Here is a 17256-nt window from a genome sequence, read left to right as displayed (position 1 = left end):
TTGAAATCCAAATTTTTTTTTCTTAAATAAGAATAATTCCTATTTCAGTCAAGTAAATTATTCAAGTACTTCCAAAGTTATGTTTACTTCAATCATGTTTTATTAAAAAAAAATGGAAATCAAAATATAAAATTAACAACAAGTTATAGCAATGTTTTGTATGTAAAAATGAAAACTAGGCCAATAAAATAGCCAGCTATGGTAAACTCTAATTCATAACATTTAACTAGACAATTATGATGTTATCATCCTTCCTTAGCTAGCCTCTTGTTTATAAAATATTTTCTGGATGAGTTGTTTTGATATTTCACATATACTATGAAACTTTCTGTAACTTATTGTTTTTAATGTTTGTATTTATTATCATTATTATTGTTAAAACATGGCAGAAAAATAAATTGTTTGGAGATAATACCGAAATCCATTTCACTCCAAATAATTTATATGATTGAAATAAGTTAAACAAAATGCGAATCAAAATAAAAAATTATGCATTTATTACTATAAACAACAAACTGAAAATGTGGTCAAGAAAATAAAGGTTACCAAAGGCAAGATAAGTTACTCTTCTACCTACATGGATAAGTTCTGTGGTTCAATCAATGTCACAGCGACTTTTATTGGTTTCAATAAGTATTTTGTTTATTTTTGCGCAATTATCAAAACTTCAAAAGACGATAGCCTCGTTTCTGCCATCTTGTTATTGTTCTACCTTAAGCACTTGGCACTACTTGGGTTTTCAATTAAATAAAACTTTTAAATAAGTTAAACACCAAAAAAACTTATCCCAGTAGGTAGAAGAGTGACTTATCTGGCCTTGTTATATAGTTGTTTCTTGACCACTTTTAGGTTTGTTGCTCCAAAATCACATCATTAAGAAACATTTATCCACAGGATAATTTAGTACCACTTTCTTTCAAATGTAATTGCAAGTTTTATCTTCATGCTAATACACATTTGGTTCTTTGATATGACAGGGACACATTCAAAAACTCGATTTTCCTTTTGTTTAAGAGTACTGATAAAACAATGCTTGACTCGCTTAAAAAAAAAAAATAAATAAATAAATAAATAAAAAATAGTAAATTCTTATTTTAGTCACTTAAAATTATTCAAAGTGGAAACGGTTTCAGCACTATTTTCAAACACCATTTCCTTTCAAAAAATATATTTATATCTAGTTTACTTGTTTGCGAGACATTAACTTATTGTTAGCATGTAAAAAAGACGCTTATGTCAAATTTGTAGTTTCAGAAAGGAAATACTCAATTATCTCCCCTTTCGCTTTCGAAAATAAATCACTACACAAAAGGGGCTGAAACCATTACTTTAACATTAAGGTTATTTTTCTCCACGTAAATGATAACATCTTGTAGACGAGTCAAGTAGCTATAAATTAACGTCTTTATGTTTTGAATTTTGTCTCAAAATGGATTTTTTTTAGCCCAATGATCTCTGAAAAGAGATACTACAGAAACATGTATGCACATATGTAGGTGTGTCAGAAATTTCGTGAAAAATAGTGAATAATTCCACCCCGTCTTTCCAAGCTTATAACTCCTCGAAAAATGTAATTCAAGCCCTAATTTTTTTTTTCAATTAAGGAACAAGGACCAAGGTTTCATAAAAAATAAAAATAAAAAAAAACATTTTTTTTTTTTTTAAGTTTTAAACTTCAGACTTTACAGGTAAATTTCTAAAAAACACTACTTTTTTCTCGTTTTAAATTTGAATATATTATTTATTGACCTTTTCTCTTCAATTTGTGATATATAACACTTTGGTGAATAAATTAATTATTTACTTTTTAATAGACACTTGAAAATGGAGGGGGGGGCGTGAATTAAAAAAAAAAAAGTTTGTCTAAAATATTTTATTCGGTTTATTGGAAAGAGCATAAAATTTCACATTAACCCTGAAAACATCGTAAAAATAGAATCAATAGAAAAATTGATAGATTTTTAAAGTTTAAAAATTGAAAAATATTAAGTTCGTAAAATTCATTACCGTTTTTTAAAAAATAAAAAAATATTTCTGTTACTTTTAAAACAACTTTAATAGTTTATTTTGGAAGTATAATCCATAAAGAAAATAAACAACCCACTTTTAAAAGAGAAATTACGATTTTTTTTTATATTTTATTCGCAGTTTCGTGTTAGGGGTGTCAAAAATTCCTACAAAAATTCTGATACACCTAGCACATATGTGTCTAATAAGGTTTATATAAATAAACATACTATAAATATGCTCTGTTCATTCATCGAGCATTTTTTGATAGTTCCAGTGGATTTACCTCTAGGAAACTAGTACTATACAACCATATAGTGTAACCCGGATATAAGAGAAACCTGATGATATAAGATTTTCTTTGGTCTCGTTCTCCCCGATATAAGAGTTTGTTTTGAGTGACAGTGCAATGTAAATCAGTCAGAGATGAGTTAGAGAGAGAGAGAGAGGGAGAGAGAGTGAAGTTCAATGACTTAATTTTGACCAGTCCAGAGACAGAGTGTCCAGTTTGTGTCTGTAGGAGACACCCTCTACCTTATGATTTTGCTTTATGCATCGAAAGGTAGTGCCGCCCGCTTTTTTGCTGACTTTTCTTGCCGTTGCATTTATCTGGACAGCATTTTCACTTGACCCACTGTTCTGTTGAGTCAGAAGTTTGTTAATTTTGCTACTGAAAACCGTTTGATTGCGATCATTGCAATTAGGGATGTCAGCATTAGTGCCTCAACAAAAAACCCCGAGCATTTCTGAACAGTTGGAGCTCAACAATGTCAAAGTGAAGAAACTCAAACTGGTCAGTGCAGCCAAAATAAATACGGAATCGGTTATTCAACAGCAGCAAAAATTATCAAGAAAGACGACCTCAGATCTTGCATGCAAATGAACAGAAACACTAATCGTAAACACAAATGGCAATCGGTACACAAGGACGTTAACGAAGCACTTACACAATGGTTTACGTAAACATGTACTCATGGAGCTACCGTCACCGATCACGTCACTCGGCCGAAAGCATCACAACTGGCTGTAAATCTTGGAAGTTGATTTTGAACCAAACAATGGCTGGCTCATGCGCTGGAAGCAGGCCAATAACGTTTTGTTCAAAAAAGTTTCACGGCAAATCAATGCCAGTAGATCACAGTTCCGTCAACGAATGGGTGACAAATGTTTTGCTGCAACTTTTTCGTGGATATGATCCAAAGATGTTTTGAACTGTGATGAAATGAGACTTTTCTACAAAGACATGCCTGCTGGATCTTTGCGATTTGCCAACGATGAACAGTCAAATGGGCAAAGTTCCCATAGACAGACTCACTATGCTTCAGTTCACAAACATGGACAGCAGTGAAAAGCAAGCTGTAGTTGTTGGTAAGTTGGCAAAACCATGCTGCTTCAAAAATGTCAAAACTCTGCCATTTTCTAATTTCGCTGATTGTAAAGCCTGGATGACTAGTCAGCTCTTTACCGACGTTATGAAAACGCTTGATTAAAAAAAGGGATTGCTCAAAATAGAAAGATTGTTTTTGGACAATGAAACTTGTTATCACTTACTGCCAGGTACAAATCTGTCAAACTTCGAATTGTTGCTCGTGCCACCAAACAGCAGTTTTATTCAACCTTTGAATCAAGGCATCATTCAAAGCGTATTATCATCGGTAACTTGTTCGAATGCAAATCGCGGCGATCGATGCTACACCACCAATGCTGCTGTTCGAAATGACTAAGCAGATCACTATTTTAAAATTCATGCACATGATAAAACAAGCATTTTTCATGGTCAAACCGTCAACAATTCAAAATTATTTTAAAAAGGCTGGCTTTGTCATTGAATCACAGGCTGAAAGTGGAAGTAAAACTCGACGAAAATGATCAAGTTTCTCCACCATTAGGCATGGAGCAAACAGATTTTGACAAATTTATCAGCTTCGACAACAGTACACATTATGGAGAACTTACTGACACGGACATCATACGTGGTATAAAATCGGATGATCAAGATTTTGACAAAGATGATGCTGAAAGCGTAAATTCTGAAGTTTCTTAAACTGACAAACCAGTGCCAAATTCTCGGGCTGCATTGAATGCACTTTTAACTCTGACAGCCTACTTTGAAGTAAAAAGCAGTAATCCTGATGGCGCATTGAAAATGATTTACGGACTATATGAAAGTGTTTATGATGTTAACAGAGAAATTTCTCTACAATCAAAAATGGCCGACTTTTTTTTTTTTTTAAGTAATTTTTGACTTATTTGTGAAAACTGATTGAAAATGCATTTTTTTTCGTTTTTTTTTTATGTCTATAACTGTTAAATAAACTAGTGTTCTATACGTAAAAGCATTATATGAAGTGTTTTTATACTTGCCTAAACAAAATAGACAAAACCTGGGTATAAGAGTCTCCCCGGCTCCCCCATGTCTCTAACTCTTATATCCGGGTAACAGTGTGTGGGTAGGGGGGGGGGTGATACAGTTTTAACGCCAAGTTCTTGGAGATTAATGCTGAAACACATTTAATTCCGAATAATTTATCGGGCTAATATAGGAATTTACAAAAATAATTTTAAAGAATGTTAGTGCTTGTACAAATCTGAACCAAATCGACTTTTGTCGAATTAAACCTAAAACTTTTTTTATAGTTAATGTTTTTGCATTAAAATAAAAAAAAATAAAATAAAAAAATAGCAATTTTCATTTTGTCTTTAAAAATATCGAAGAAGACTGAAAATGTATTTGCAATACGAAAAGAACGGGAGGAACTTATACAAGATCAGACCCCATAGGCAATCAATACTGGCTCGGTAAAATTCCGGCAAAGAATTACAACAGCTGAAAGTTGATCAAACCACACAACGCGAAACCCGGGCTCTTGAAACGGGGAATAAAAAAAAAAAAAAAAAAAAAAAAGCACGGTTCTATTTAAATTTCAGTTTTTTTACTATTACAAGGTACTTTTTTTTGTAAATTGTTTTTTTTCATTGTTATTGTTTCCTAATGTTAGCTTTTTTTCAGTGACATTAAGTTTGTTTTTATTATTAGTTTGGTTTTAATGTGGTTTGTTGTAGTCTCCGTGTTTTAAATTGTGTTATAAAATCATTTGTTTTCTTTACCGTTTCAGGAACCCGGGATTCATTTTGTGTGGTTGTTTTTCGGCTGCTGTAGTTATCCGGTTTTACCGAATTAATATTAGCAGTCAGGGGAGTCTAGATAAGTGTAAAATAAAAGAAATTAGGACCATGATGATATTTCAAATTTTTTACATTCGTCCAACTTTTCCGAGTCTGGTGTCAGTCTTGGGGTCTGCCGTAATAGCCTGCACCCCAACAATTATACTGTTGATATTTGTTTGCAATTCTCGCAGTTCTTTGATATGTAAAAGTCGCAAAACCTTGGCCGCATCGTTCAGAATATAGTCGCCGGCATCGAACCCTAACTCAGTTTTATCAATAGGAATATTATCCTTTACATTGCCGGAAAAGTCACCCTTCGCAAGGCCCTCTTTGGAGAACTTCTCCTTTACGAGGATGCAAATGGCCTTCAGTTGTTCCAGGTGGTCGGGATGTGGTGGGACCTGTAACATCATAGCCAGAGAGGCGATACCGGCCTTGAAGTGAGGGTCGCTAAAATCAAGATTGTCAAGAGGGTTCGCCGACTGACCCTTTCCGTCCGCCTTTAGCTTTTTCACCGCTTCAGAGCTTGCCATCTTGTATTTCTCTTGGTTATCACCGTATTCCAGACGGACGGCATAACCAAGCAGCCAGTCCATTACGGCTGGAGTGTCTTGTATATCGTGTAGACATCCTAGTTCGGACAGGTATTGTTCGAAGGCTTTTGGCCATGCTGGATTGTCTGTATCGCGGAGGGCATCCCGATCGGATATCTTGTAGTGGCGGATTTTCTGGTCCTCCAACCAAGTGACCATGGCACGAATGCATTTTTCATCTTTAATGTTGAATTGATCCGGGCTATGGTATTCCAAGGCAAGGAGTTTTCGTCGGAATGCCATAATCAGAGAGAAATATAAGAAATAATATTAGCGCTAAGAGACGTACGTGTGCAAATATGGCGGCAGGGAGCAGCAAAACAGCAGCCAATCTCACGTTCTATATTTTTTTTTTTTTTGCTCGCAACAGTAACGCCACCTATCGTGAACAGTTGCAATTCTTGATGCTTTTTGTAATTACACTTATAAAACAAAACCTTTATGCGTACGTGTTCGTTACGGAACAAAAAATCACGTAAATTGATCTAGTATTTTTTTTTTAACTAAGAAAATAAAAATTTACAATTTTTAGCGATTTTAATACTAAATTTAATTATAAGATTGATTTTGAGCTCGATAATTCGAACTGAGTTGCCCCCCCCACTTATTTACTCAACAAGAATCAAATGTTACGTCTAACTTTGTCATAAATTTGATTTTCTTACTTTAAAAAAATAAACTACTTGATCAATTTACGTGATTATTTGGAATGTGACATCTTTGTTCCATGATGAGTACTACTTCATAAAGATTTTTCTGTAATTTTGTTTTTTCTTTTAATAAGTGTCATTCTAAATAAGTACCTAACTCTTTGTGGACTAAACACGTTTGAACTTGTGTAACCGCTTTTGTGTGTGTGTGTGTGTGTGTGTGTGTGTGTGTATTTCTCGAGTCAACATAATCTTGTTAATTACATATTTAATTGTCATTATTTTTATTTACTATTAATTGAACATTTAATGTAATAGTAGAGTGAGAAAAATTAAATCTACTATAATGCATTTAGGCTTCTTCGTAAATAAGAATGCTGTTTAAATTTTATTTTGTTAATAATGGAAAAAAATATATTTATCTTCTACCCACTGCGATATCAGACACAAGAGTCATAAAGTGGGATTTGAAAAGTCAGCACCATAGAAGAAGAGCAACCTGACTTGCAAAAAATGCCTGGGCAGCCTCATCGACATTCTCTAGTAGTGTCGGAATTTTATCTTGCTTCCAGATAAATTCGACGCTAAAGTAACTAACCTGAAAAAAAAAAAATGACAGCATGAAATAAAAGTGGGTGGGGTAGGGGGGGTAAAGAATAAAATATAAAGGTCTTGCTTTGAAACGAAGAAGAGATTTTATTCACAATAAAATTAGTTGCAAATTTTTCCCTTTGCAGGCATTAAATTTAAAAAACGGCAAGGTAACATATAATGAAAAAAATAACACTGGTTCTTATAATGAAGTTGTTGTATCCATGACCGAATACAACAATAAGATTCAAATAGTAGTTTCTAATCACACCCTCATATGTAGTAAATTTTAGGAGCGTACTCACAAATTGAAAGCCAGTCAGGCACGTGCCTTTTTCTTTTTTTTTTTGTTTAAAGTCCTTTTAGAATTTTCTCTCCCTCCATATGCGAGCAAAAAAAAAAAAAAACGTAGCCACACAGATGGATTTCAGAAGCATGCCGCGTCGCATGTCCGGGGTATTCTTGCTGGGTTTTCTTCTTTGTAGGAGGTTCCAAAATTCCTTGTCACATAAAATAAGGTCTTTTTTTTTTTTTTAAATAATTAGACTCCTTCAATATACGTGCAAAACGTAGTAACGTAGATAGTTTTCAGAAGCATGCCTCGTCGCATGCCCAGGGTATTCTTACCAGGTTTTCTTCTTTGAAGGAGGCTCGTCAAAATTCCATTTTCAGTGCCGGGCAATGAAACGAACGTCCAATATCCTCGTCACCGGAATTTCAAAAGAGGGCGAATCTTGCGCTGGACTTGTGACGTCATCACAGAGCTAGCATTTCCCTTTTCTCCAAATTAAAGGGAGTTTCATACAAACTCAAAATGTACAAAACTAAGAATCATAAAAGATACGAAATACAAAAAATCAAATACAAGAACCAGATAAAAAATAATAAATATAAACAGGGGGGGGGGATGCACCATTATTGGTACAAAAAAAATTCCAACAGAAGGTGGCTCTGACAATTAGCAATAAACTAACCCTTTCTCAAGGGAAGAAGAGGGTGGTCATCCTAAAACTGCACAAGATTAAAGCTATACTTCACTCAATAGGGAAAAAGTCATCTAGATAATGATGTAGATTCTGTTGATTTTGATGTGGAGAGAAAAGCCCTCAAATATTGTGACTCTTCAAAATTTAAAAAAAAAAAAAAAATGGATACAGGAACACTTAAACTGTCGAATAGAAAGTAATTTCTGGCTTTTAAATTCTTAATAAAATCCTCATGAATTGACTGAAATTTTTAAATTCAGTTTACACCAAATAATTTTATACATAAAGTAGCAGGCCATCCAGCATTGCCCAAAGGTAAAATCTGCTTAAATACGGTAATTTATGCGGATTTCGTATTTATTATTATAGAGCTAATCTTCTGTTGATTATTATATTGTACCCAATATGTAATAGTACCCACACATCGTCCAGTCGTAAAATACGCTTAAATATGATAAGTATTCATGCAGATTTAGTATTCATTATTATAAACCTAATTCTCTATTGATTATTATGTTGTCAATATATAGTAATAATTTTAAAAGTTAAAAAAAATTACTTGAGTGCCATCAGCTAGAATCGAAACCAAAACATTTAGCACTACAGCCTTAAGCGTTTCTGTTTGACCTATCGACAGATGGATAAGAAAACGTTAAAAATGAAACGAGTTTAACATATAAGCGTATAAACATATAACATATAAACGTGCTTGTGTAGAATTAATAAGTTTAGTCGACTTACACATGCCAAGTTCAATTTTTTTTCAATTTTGACCCCTTATCAGCTATTTTTACCAGTTAAAAACCAAATCGAATTGGTTCCACATGACCAAATCCCCTATATATCAAGTTTCAAGTCTGTAGACTAAAAATTGAGAGGGGTGTTTGGTAAAGATCGTTTTGCACACACAGACAAGGTCATTTTTATATATATACCAGCAGAGAGACCCGACGTTGCTCGGGATTGAATGAGTGACAATGAATTTTTCACATTTCCAATACTTTTATTGTCACTGAAATTGTTGAAATCGACCATTTTTCAGTCAAATTGATTAATTGCCTGCTCTATTCAGGAACTCATCATGGCACACCAGAAAGAAGCTTCACAGTGACTTAGTCCAAAATACATTGTAGTCTATATTGCACTGTAGAGAGGCTACTGTTGATTTAATAAAACTATTTTTATATAATGGCTTGAACTAAATGTGAAAGTCAAGTATCATGGTTTAATTGTGCTCAAAACATTAATTTTGAACATGCTTCTGTCTTATCAAAAAACCTACTGTTGATGTTATATACTGGGCATTTCTGCTTGTGTGGTTATAAAACTTCTCAAATGCACTTGTGATGTTAGGCTTCATAAGGTTGTTATGGTTGAAATCGAATTATTCCTTCTTGAACCGGAATTTTTTAATAACCAATTTTCAATTGATTGGAGATATTTAAATGCAAAACCTATCTGAAAAGATTCTCAGACAGATAAAGTACAATTATGTGAAATTTCCAAAAAATTGGCCCAGTCATTTGAAAGACCATAGGGAATAAACTCTTACACAGACAAAAATGCTTTAAATACAGTCCGGGTCAAAATCATAAGACCACTTAAGAAAGTAAGCGTTTATGCATATTATCGAATTTTTAATCAAACAAATGGTTGAAACCATTGCCAAAAGAGAAAATATGATGGAAAAAAATGAAATCTGCTTCATTCGAAATCTTAACATTGATCTAATAATTATTTTTTAAAAAACAAACCTTTTCACCTGGTCAAAATGATAAGACCACTTTAATAAAACGGCTAGTTTAAAAAAAAATGAATAGGAAAAGCTTTCTATGTTACTAAAAGCAACTTGTTAGTGGATATATATATATATATATATATATATATATATATATATATATATATATATATATATATATATATATATATTTATTTATTTATTTATATATACATATATATAGGCTTTGAAGTTTTAACCTTTAAAACTATACAAAAAAATTTTTTTTATCATTCGTTAGAAAACCATCTAGTCAGTAAGTCATTTAATCACCTGCAATCACTGCATCAACTCGCTCTCGGATTTACTATAATACCAATAATTTATTTTTCAAGGGATCATCAGTTGTTTACCATGAAACACTGTTTCGGGGATTTAAAAACAAAACAGTATATTACATCATGGCTCCCCAGCAGTGTTGATCAAACACCACCACCCTTAATCTTAGGAAGAAGACATGTTACAAACATTTGATCCAATTTCCTATTCTTAATTGCAATTACTAACCTGTTCATACTATAAAAATGAATTTCTTACCTGTGCGATTCATCAAGTTCCACATTTAAAATGGATGCATTTTTTAATTTTTTAATTTATAAGTCTTGTATTTTTAAGATTAGGATTAATCCATTTAACTACTTATCACCCCCACTATGATTAGTATTTAGTATATTTACATTCTTATTTAAAATTAGATATATAAAGGTTAAAAATATTTTTACAATATACATTTTTTTATATATATATTTATATATATATATATATATATATATATTTATGTATATATTTATATATTTATGTATATATTTATATATTTATATTTATATATTTATATATTTATATTAATATATATATATTTATATATTTATATTTATATATATATATTTATATATTTATATATTTATATTAATATATATATATTTATATATTTATATTTATATATATATATTTATATATTTATATATATATTTATATATATATATATTTATATATATATATTTATATATATATATTTATATATATATTTATATATATATATGTATATTTATATATATATATTTATATATATATTTATATATATATGTATATTTATATATATATTTATATATATATGTATATTTATATATATATATTTATATATATATTTATATATATATGTATATTTATATATATATTTATATATATATGTATATTTATATATATATACATATTTATATATTTATATAAATATATTTATATATATATTTATATATATATATATATTTCTATATATATTTCTATATATTTATATATATATATATATATTTATATATATATATATTTATATATATGTATATTTATATACATATATTTATATATATATTTATATATATTTATATATATATATTTATATATATATATTTATATATATATTTATATATATATATTTATATATATATTTATATATATATTTATACATATATATTTATATATATATTAATATATATTTATATATATATTTATATATATATATTTATATATATATTTATCTATATATATATATGTATAATTATATATATCTATATTTATATTTATATATATATATTTATATATATATATTTATATATATCTATATTTATATATATATTTATATATATATCTATATTTATATATATATTTATATATATCTATATTTATATATATATTTATATATATATTTATATATATATTTATATATATATATATTTATATATATATTTATATATATATATATTTATATATATATTTTTTATATATATATTTATATATATTTATATATATATATTTATATATATTATATATATGTATATATTTATATATATATATATTTATATATATATATTTATATGTATATATATATTTATATATATATATTTATATATATTTATATATATATATATTTATATATATATAATGTATATATATTTATTTATATATATATATATTTATTTATATAATTAAATTGTAATTCAATGAATTAAAAAAAAAACTCTCATTGAAATGAAATGAAGTGGTTGAGTTTCATATCAAAGAATTTTTATTATTCTAAGCATCACAAAGAATGCTTTAGAAAATTAATCTCCTTAACCTTGAGAGGTTTTTTTTTAAATTCATTGAATTACAATTTAATTTTATTTGCTCTATCTTGCATATCGAGCAATTCCTGTTTAGATGGGATAACTTATAGAATATTACTGCCAGTAATATTTTGTAAACCTACAATCTCACGTTTCCATAACAACTGATTGTTAAATAAAAACTATTCATTTATATATATATATATTTATATATATATATATATATATATATATATATATATATTTATATGCATATATATTTATATATATATTTATATGTATATATATTTATAAATGTATACATATATATATATATATTTATATATATATTTATATGTATATATATTTATAAATATATATATATTTATATATATATATATTTACATATATATATATTTATATATATTTATATATATATATTATATATATATATATTAATATATATATATATTTATATGTATATATTTATATATATATATGTGAATATATATATAAATTTATATATATATATATATAAATATATATATATATATTTATATATATATATATATTTATATATATATATATTTATATATATATTCACATATATATATATATATATATATATATATATATATATATATATATATATATATATATATATATATATATATATATATATATATATATAAAATAAACTCCGCTGATTAAGGACTATCCACTTATTAAGTGTTTCCTTTTCAGATTAAATATATTTTTTAACTCTTTTTCAAAGTGTTTTTTAGCATGTTTTTTTAACTATTTGCTCTTATATATATACAATTTAGCTTTGATAACGTACTGTACTGTCAGATTGACGGAGTTCAGATGGGAAGCCCCCTAGGTCCTGCATTAGCAGATATTTTTGTAGAATTCTTTGAGTCGACACTGTTTAGTAATATAATGAAGCCCCCAGTCTATTTTTAATACATTGATGACACTTCTGCAGCCTGTGCTTCTGAGAGTGAAGCAAAAATCTTCCTTCATAATCTCAATTCTCTCCACAGCATTATCATTTATTATGGAGAAAGAGAATGAAGGTTGCTTGCCTTTACCAGATGTCTTGATTGAGTTTTTTTTCTTACTACAGTTTATCACAAACTGACCTTCACTGGTCTTTATATGGATTGTCGCTCATTTTGCCTACCTTTAGAAAAATAGGGCTTATTAAAACATTAGTGTATAGAGCCCTTAGAATTTGTTCTTCAAACAAACGCGAACATGAATTGAAGATTGTCAAAGACATTTTCATTCATAATTGTTACCCGAAGAATTTGATTAATTATACAATTAATTAAGTAGAAAAATACAATTCTCCTACAGTCCTGGGTCCACCCAAGTGTCCTGTTTATTTAAAAATGCCTTGGATTGGAATTGCTGGTCAGTGTTAGGGCAGACGAATTATTAAGTTTGTGACGAAATGTTTCCCATCTGTTGTGTTACATTTGAGTTTTTGGTGTAAAATCTACATTTCCCTTGGTTACAAAGGAAAGTTTGCCCCCACATCACAAAAAGCAATGTTATTTATGAATTTAATTGCCAGTGCACTGCTGGCTATGTGGGTCTAACCTCCTTAAACTTGTAGACATGCATCAACCAACATATACTAGCAGAAATTAAACTGGGCAAGCCACGTTGTTTGCACCCTTCTTCTGCCTTGGAATCTACCATTGGCCAACATCTAATTGAAAATCCAACTTGTGCCAATGCATCTAAAATGGACTGTCTTAAAATATTGCACTATGCTGACTCTCAGAATCATTTAAAGATTTTGGAGTCACTTTCAATTTTTTCATGTAAGCCTTCTATCTGTTGACAGAAAGAATTTTTTAAATCATTGAACTTGCTTGGAGATACATTTTAATTGTCCCCCTTCCTCCATCTCAATTGTACATATATTTTATAATAGCGAGAGGTACCCAGCGTGGTCTGGGTGTTTGTAGGTGTGTGTGTTGTGGGGGGGGGTGATCAAAACAACAATGTTTTAAAAAAAAAATTTTTTTAAATGTTTTAGTAGGAATGTAGGCTTTAACCCCGAACCTTTGACGTGGAGGTGGAAACAAAATGGAAAAAAAAACCTGGGACCTAACCATCTCGACCACACGAGAAGAGGAATGAAAAGCATCTTAATTTAACGTTTATAAAATGAAATTGACGGGTGCGAGAAACTTAAGTCGCATGATGTTTGACCTTGAAACATGACGTGGCTGCAAGCCAGTTTTTGCTTGTTTTATACTGAAAAGCGAAGGAAATACACAGCGATCAAAATATCTGGAAAAATTGAAAAAAGTGAAAGTCGGGCAAATTAAATACATACGCGATCCCCGTCGTAGATATTATCATTTAGACGTGATATAAAAGTTTTAAGAAGAAGCAAGCCGAGTGAGCAGGCCAACGAAAAAGCCTTTTGCAGACATACACAAAAAGCGAACATACATACATACATACATACATACATACATACATACACACACACATTTTCGTTTTTATATATATAGAAGATTATTGTATATATATTTTACACAAATTCCCATTTTTTTTTTTTTTTTACATGGAGTTCACCACTTATGAAGGCCCAATGGCCACTCAGGGATAAGGGTTATTGTGTGTACAGTAATCAAAAGGATAGTGTAGCAATAGTATTGGAGAATTAGTAAGGTGTCATTACTTAGGGGGGGGGCGGTTCATCAGGAATTTGTTTGTGTTGGACTTGAAGACATCCAGGTTGAAGTCGGGAGGGAAACAGGCAAGCGGAACAGAGTTCCATCGGCGTGTAGTTTTAAGAAAGAAGCTTTGTTCATGGTATCTACGTTTTGATTTAGGCACAGATAGGGAGTGGGGAAAATTATTGACAGTGGTTTCAGCTAGTCGGGTGTTTTTTGAGAAAGATTGGCGAGGTGGGGCCAGAGAATGGAGCTCAGATGAGCGCCTGCCATGGAAATAACGATAGAACAATGACAGGCTCGCTACGTCTTTTCTCTGGGAAAGAGGTTGCATGGTAGAGAAAAGGGCATCCCCCACCAAGCCACGGAGTCTATTTTGTACTCCATCAAGGCAGGATAGGCTGTTTTTTGCAGCCCCCGCCCAGATGTGGCAGCAGTACTCCATCTTTGGACATACTTGGCTCTTATATAGATAGAGAATTGCATCATTAATGAGATATCTTCTGGAGCGGTAGAAGGATCCCACCATTTTCCCAGCGACCTTGGCCACAGACTTGATGTATGTGTTCCATTTAAGATCAGGTGTAAAGGTCAAACCCAGGAGCTTATCAAATCCTGGGGCCTCCCTTAGACGAGAGACATCCATTTCAATTGATGCCAGATGGGGATCAGAGCATTTATGATGTAGAGATAGGAGTTTGGTCTTAGATGCATTAAAGGTAACCAGCCACCTCTTTCCCCACTGTACCACGCGCTCAAGATCAGAGGAGAGAGAATCAGAGAGAACATCATCATTTACGGCCTTTGATGTGTTGCCATAGATGGTCGTGTTATCAGCATAGATGTCAACAAAAGATTTTAGTATGTGTTTTGGGAGATCATTGATGTAGATCAGGAAGAAAGTTGGGCCTCATTTGCTTTTTTTTACTTATATATTTCCGAGTATTTGCTCTTGAGTGGCAATTTAATTCATTTTATTGCATTTGTTGATATATAAACGATCAACCCCTAATGAGTTTGTTAGCAAAAGGGGGTCCTAAGGGTTTTCTGTATATTATTTTTAAAGCATTTTATATATATATATATATATATATATATATATATATCATCATCGGCGGTCACTCGTGTCCGAGTAAGACTGTCCTCTGTTGTGGCTTCTGTGGGTCCTCAGGTGAGCATAGAGCCCAATCCTAGACCCAATTTGTCTTGTGCAATTTGGGCAGATAAAGGTAGTGGTGGTGGGGTGGGGTTGGGTGTGTCTGGTTAATAATCTGTCCTTTCTGTGCTTGCGCCTATCCTCAGCAGCTTTATTTAGGTCACTACTATAAAGCGCAGCACCTTTGTGGACAGTGCTCCTCCATGCCAACCTGCTCCCAGCCACGTCCTCCCATGTCTTAAGGTCCATGTGAAACCGCTTTAGATTTGCTTTGATGTTGTCCTTATACCTCATCTTTTGGCCACCCTGGGCACGCTTTCCCTCAACAAGCTGAGAGTAGAAAATCTGTTTTGGGAGGCGGAGATCCGGCATTCGGACAACATGACCAGTCCATCTGAGCTGGCGTTGAGCAACAGTAGCAGTGATAGTGGGAATGTCAGCCTCACTCAGGACGCTGGTGTTGGTGCGTCGGTCCTTCCAACTAATTCTGAGGATTTTTCGGAGGCATCTTTGGTGGTACGTCTCCAGGGTTTTTACGTGCCTCCTGTATGTGGTCCAGGTCTCCGATCCATAGAGAAGAGTGGGCAGCAAGACAGCTTTATATACCATGATTTTGGTCTTTGCCAGAAGGTCACGGTTCTCAAATACTCTCTTCCTTAGCCTTGAGAAAGCCCCACTGGCACAGCTGAGACGGTGTTGTATTTCATCATCTATGTTGGCTTTTGATGATAGGATGCTGCCTAGGTATGGGAAGTGGTCCACATTTTCCAGTCTAGCGTTGTCAATGGAGATGTTTGGGGGTGAGACTGGAGTACTGTTTGGTGGTGATTGATGGAGGATTTGGGTTTTTTTTATATTAATTGTTAGTCCTAGCTGTTTGTACGCCCTCGTGAAGGCAACCAGTGTACACTGTAGGTCCCCTTCTGAGAGGGCTACAAGGGCGTTATCGTCTGCATACTGTAGCTCCATAATGGATATGGTGTTCGTTCGACCTTTGGCCCTAAATCTGTTGATGTTAAAAAGTCGGCCGTCGGTTCTGTACATAATCCGAACTCCATGGGGAAGATGTTTGTCCGTAAGATGGAGGATAGCAGTAATGAAGATGGAGAACAGGGTTGGGGCAATGACACATCCCTGTTTCACTCCCGTGTCAACCCTGAAGGGCTCTGTTTCATCTCCACTACTACTGAGGACTGTAGCTGACATATTGTCATGCAGCAGTCTCAGTACCCGAATGTACCTCTCTGGGCATCCAAACCTTGCAAGAACCAGCCAAAGGGCTTGACGGTTCACAGAGTCAAAGGCTTTAGTAAGGTCTATAAAAGCCATGTATAATGGTAAATTTTGCTCCCTGCACTTTTCTTGGAGTTGACGAGCAGTGAAGATCATGTCCATCGTGCCTCTATTTGGTCGAAAGCCACTTTGGGACTCGGGAAGGATGGTTTCTGCAAGGGGTGTAAGCCTGTTGGCCAAAACCCGAGCTAGGGCTTTCCCTGTGGTAGAGAGGAGAGAAATGCCCCGGTAGTTCCCACAGTTTGCCTTGTCTCCCTT

At 32.0% G+C, this 17256-nt stretch overlaps 1 protein-coding gene across 1 annotated transcript; it reads right to left on the bottom strand.

The window, feature by feature from the left end:
* Positions 1 to 474: 474 nt before the first annotated feature.
* On the bottom strand, positions 475 to 6172 carry LOC145279706 (tRNA-splicing ligase complex subunit RTRAF-like). The gene has a single exon (XM_080130986.1). It carries the CDS (start codon positions 6009 to 6011, stop codon positions 5262 to 5264), a length of 750 nt encoding a protein of 249 aa, XP_079987112.1. The 5' UTR covers positions 6012 to 6172; the 3' UTR covers positions 475 to 5261.
* Positions 6173 to 17256: the final 11084 nt, after the last annotated feature.

Source organism: Euprymna scolopes, chromosome 7, assembly GCF_053919585.1.
Source record: "Euprymna scolopes isolate OS-2025 chromosome 7, ASM5391958v1, whole genome shotgun sequence".
In the NCBI taxonomy this organism is placed as follows: domain Eukaryota; kingdom Metazoa; phylum Mollusca; class Cephalopoda; order Sepiida; family Sepiolidae; genus Euprymna; species Euprymna scolopes.
The sequence above is the reverse complement of the archived record's forward strand: the minus strand, read 5'-3'. Positions and strand labels throughout refer to the sequence as shown.

Bases quoted from the DNA above. Each gene is read 5' to 3' on its own strand.
- LOC145279706 (XM_080130986.1), bottom strand. From the start codon at position 6,011: ATGGCATTCCGACGAAAACTCCTTGCCTTGGAATACCATAGCCCGGAT.